Source organism: Pteropus vampyrus, unplaced genomic scaffold, assembly GCF_000151845.1.
Source record: "Pteropus vampyrus isolate Shadow unplaced genomic scaffold, Pvam_2.0 Scaffold336, whole genome shotgun sequence".
Taxonomy (NCBI): domain Eukaryota; kingdom Metazoa; phylum Chordata; class Mammalia; order Chiroptera; family Pteropodidae; genus Pteropus; species Pteropus vampyrus.
Genome location: NW_011889117.1, coordinates 620,656 through 624,964, shown reverse-complemented (window position 1 = coordinate 624,964; position 4,309 = coordinate 620,656). Strand labels below are relative to the sequence as shown.

Here is a 4,309-nt window from a genome sequence, read left to right as displayed (position 1 = left end):
GTGCCCTGGGTCTATAATGTTGACCTGTTCCTCCCTGACATGTTGACTCTCACTGAGGGCAGGGGCCACCATTAGTCATCCCTCTGTGTCCAGCATGGCGTCTGGTACAGAGCAGTGTTTATTAACTACTTGTTAGGTGGGTGAATGAATGTATGCATGCATGCATGCTTAAATTTGTAGCTTCCTGAGGGCAGTTAATAATCTCTGTCTCCCCCAACTGCCTACGACAGTATAAGGAGTGGGCTGATTCTCTTTGGACAGTCCAGATTATTTGGAAGGTACATTTCCTGTAATACTGGTGCTGTCAGTACAAGATGCATTCTGTACGGTTTCTCTCTCCATTGGCCGTCTGTATAAATGTGCATATTTCATATGGAAATCTGGATTTCTGGCTTTACACTATTTGAGGATGGAGCTCTATGGAGTCATTGTCCTACCTTGCTCCTCTGGGCTGGAGGAGACGGGAAGCTGTGCCTGGTGCCTAATTTGCCCCATCTTCAGACATCCTGCCTTACTCTGTGTTGTCACTGCCTGGCCCCTGGACACTGGATATTAATGGCCTCGTCCAGGCCAACTCAGTTGACATAGAGACAGGCTCACCCTTTTCCACCTATTAAGGCAGTAGTTGATGCTTTGACGAGGATCTTCTGAGGATCTGCCATGGTCAACATCATGTTCTCCACAGTTGCATTTTGAACCTCTAATCTGTAAAGTGACATTTAGGGTCAGTCCTGGGCTCAAGGAATCAGGTTGTGCAGCAGGAGCAATGCCTTTGAAGTAGCCAGTTAACAGCCTACCAAACCATCCATTCCCTGGACTCCCCAGTTCCCTTACCCGCCCAGTTCTTTAAGCTTGAGAAATCTTGTTCCTGTTTCCCCCCAAAGGGTAGAATTTCAGCATAGAGCTGGCATATTGCTTTGTGAAAACATAGTCGTTCCTATCCATGGAATTGTGGGAGGTTGAACTTCAGCCTCCCCAAGCAGCAGCTTTCTCTTATTCCATGCCTTAGGGTCAAGGAATCACTTACCCTATCAAGAGATCTTTCACCTTAATATTTCCCAGCCCACCAATGAGCGCATCCATGGTGTCAGCTGGTAGTGCACTCTTTAGTAAGCCCGTGGTGGATTCTTTGTTGACCACAGCACTCAAGGGCTGGAGGAGATTTGAGACAGGATTAGCCTGTGGAGGGATGGGTAGTATACTGCCCAGGATCCCTTTGCCCACGGGTAGCAGGTTAGTAACAGCAGAAGCTTCTGAGAGCAATGGCAATGGGAGGTTTGAGGACTTGCTGCTACTCCCCTTGCCCAGGACTTCACCAAGGCCACCACCACTGAGGATATTGAGTGGGGAAGTGTCGCTTAATAGAGATAGCACGTCCAAGTTGGACACTGTGTCTAATACTGTCCCAACCACACCAGCCAGATCCATCTCCGCACACATCAGCATCTTCTTGATCTGCAGGGGCAGGTTGGCATTCAGATCTGAAAAAGAACAAGAGACATGTTCCTACTGTTAGCTGCCCAGCTGGTCCAGGCAGAGGAACCTTCCCAGCTGGAGAGCCAGCACTGTGGAATTGTGGGGCTCACAGGCGGTATATATCGTGCTTCCTGAAATGCCGATCCCTACTTCTGTCCACTCCGAGAACAGCCTATTGTTCCAGAAGTATACCTGTTTCCTGTTAAGAGTTAATGTTTATTAGCACCTCCTTGAGGCCAGCATGATTTTGATATGTTACTCTAGTGTGACTTGGACATGGAATAAAAAGACCTTGTTTAGCTTTTGAACCCAATAGCCCAGAATATAGTCTAGTCTTTGCCCCTTGAAGGCTGAGTCTTAGTCTTAGCACCTGTCCGGGGGTGCATGATAGAACCTGCAGCATGGAACACTGGATGGAGGACGAAATGAATGATTGACATTTTAAGTGCTGAGTAGGGCAAGGAGGCAGCTGGGGGAAGTGGTGGTGGAGCTGACAGATCTAGGCTTCCCTGTTCTCCATCTGTGTGATTCTGTGCAAGTCTCTTCTCTTCTCTAGGCCTCATTTTTCCCCTTGCAGGTCATTGGGAGTTCCTGCCACCTTTGATCAGCTGCCTCTACTAGAACTCCTGCATCAGCCCTCATGCTCCTGCAGCATTGTTAATATCAGGGTGGAGGAGGTGCTAACCATGGCTTTGCCTCCACACTGGAGAGAAGCAAGTCAGGGAAAAGCAGAATCCCAGGAGATGGCGGGGAAGGGAAGGAGAGTCAAGAGCCAAGTAGCAGAGCTATGAAGTCAGCTCTGTGTATCATGTCGCCCTTGATGGCCTGAGGAAGGAACTCAGTTGAAGAGCTATCACATGTGGATGGTGATCAACCTTGGCTGCCTCAGCAAGAAGTGACTGGGACTGAGGGACAATATTCCTGGCCCAGTAGAGTAGCGGGAGGAAGAAGTCTGCTAGTACCAGCCCCTGTCGAGCTGCTGGGACATGGCTTTTGGAGCCTTGCTGCTGCTTCCTGTGCCTAGGGCTCTGCACTCTGGAGAGCCATTGCCTGTGTAGGGTGATGTAGATGTAACCCCACCCCCAGTTTATGCCCTAGAGAATCTCCTGCACATGTGAAGTTGGAGACCTGCACAGGAGTGTTTAGTTAGCATTGCTCGGAATAGCACACAATTGGACAAAAATAAAATGGATAGATGTGCAAATCATGGAGGATTCATCAGGTAGAATATCGCAGTGAAAATGAATGGACAAAAGTTTCTCATTACAACATGGATGGAACATAAGTATGAGAAACAATATAAGCAGGCCACCTTCTGGGAAACTATAACATGTAGTACAAATTTTTATATTGCGAACCACATGTCATAAAATATAAAGAATGGTAAGGGAAAAATAATCAGGCCTCTGGAGGGGAGGAAGGGAGGAGGAGGGAGGGGGTCTTCAGCCCTGTAGCTGGGTATTATTTTTTAATCTACACGTTGGGTACAAAGGTTTTTGCTCTATATATCTTTTTAGTTTTTGTTTGTCTGACAGTGAAATTCACCACCACCACAACCATCACCAAATCACTGATTGATGGGTACACAGCTGTTCTTTGTACCACTGTCTGACCTTTACTGTATATTTGAAGTATTTTTGTAATAAGGTAGGATGGTTAGAAGAATGGAGCACATGCTCTTTAAGAGGTAAAGTAGGAGCGGATGAGCTGTGGGCCTGGGTACTGTAGTCACTAGGCTGGCACTGGATCCTCTGTCACCCTCTGCCATCTTGCCCTGTCATCCTGGAAGGCCCACCTAGGCTGCGGCTCTGGGGACTTTTCTGCTGGCTTTTATTTGCTGATGAGTCCTATTCCCTTTCGTTCCCCAAAAGGAGTCAATTTTTTGCCAGGTCTTGTAATTCCTGACTCCTCCGCCCTCAGGCTCTGGGAAATTGGTGGAGGACAGAATTCCACATCTCCTTGAGGAGGAAGCTGAGACTCAGGGAGGGAATGAAAAGGGAGCTTGGGGAACGTGAATCTGGTCAAGGAGTGGTTTGGAGGTGGACCCAGATTTTTAAATTTCTGGCTCCTGGTCCACCAGGTTGCTTTAATCACCCGTGGGTGTCTGGGATTAACTTGGGGGTTCAGCAGTGAGAAGCTGTGAGATCCTCTGGCATAGTGTCCAGGTGATAAACACATAAAAGGCAAATAACCAGAGAGATTGTTGGATCCTAGAGCTCCCTTCTCCAGGGTTGCTTTGACCAGTCCTTCTCATTGTGTAGACTGTGGACAAGCAGGCTCAGCATCATCTTGGATCTTATTAGAAAACCAGGTTCTCAAGCCTACTACTGCAGTGCTGCTGTACCAGAATACCTGGGAGTGAGGCCCGGGCAGCTGTTTTGTTAACAAGTTCTTGAAGTGACTCCAATACCACCTCCTCTTTGAGAACCACTAGTTCAGAAGGCATAACTAGCCTTTGGGCTGGAAAATGAGAAGCGCGTGTGAGGGGGTGGAAAGTCAAACATGTGCAGGCGAAACAATTCTTACTTACAGTCATAGAGTTTGCTGTTAGATACGGGGTTCTTCGCAATGGGAGGAGTCACCACTAGACGTTTTGAAAGTGGAGAGTATTTTTGAACTGGGACGCGTCTGAAAACCCCTGTGGATGGTAAAGAGGGTGCGACAGGACATTTTCCAGGTGATGCTGGAGGAGACATCAGCAGGTCAAATGCTTCGGCCTGGATAGCCAATGTGATGGCTAGGGCCCAGAGGTTTAGCATCTTGGTGGCCGATATCTGCAAAGGAGGGCTTCGTCAGACACCACTTTCCAAATGGACCAATATGTTCATATTGA

At 48.0% G+C, this 4,309-nt stretch overlaps 1 protein-coding gene across 1 annotated transcript; it reads right to left on the bottom strand.

Moving 5' to 3' along the window:
* Positions 1-396: 396 nt before the first annotated feature.
* LOC111730821 (vomeromodulin-like) lies at positions 397-4,309 on the bottom strand. Its single transcript, XM_023522261.1, has 3 exons — positions 4,007-4,309; positions 1,028-1,481; positions 397-705 (listed from the first exon to the last, which is right to left on the bottom strand). Exons 1-3 carry the CDS (start codon positions 4,233-4,235, stop codon positions 597-599), a joined length of 792 nt encoding a protein of 263 aa, XP_023378029.1. The 5' UTR covers positions 4,236-4,309; the 3' UTR covers positions 397-596.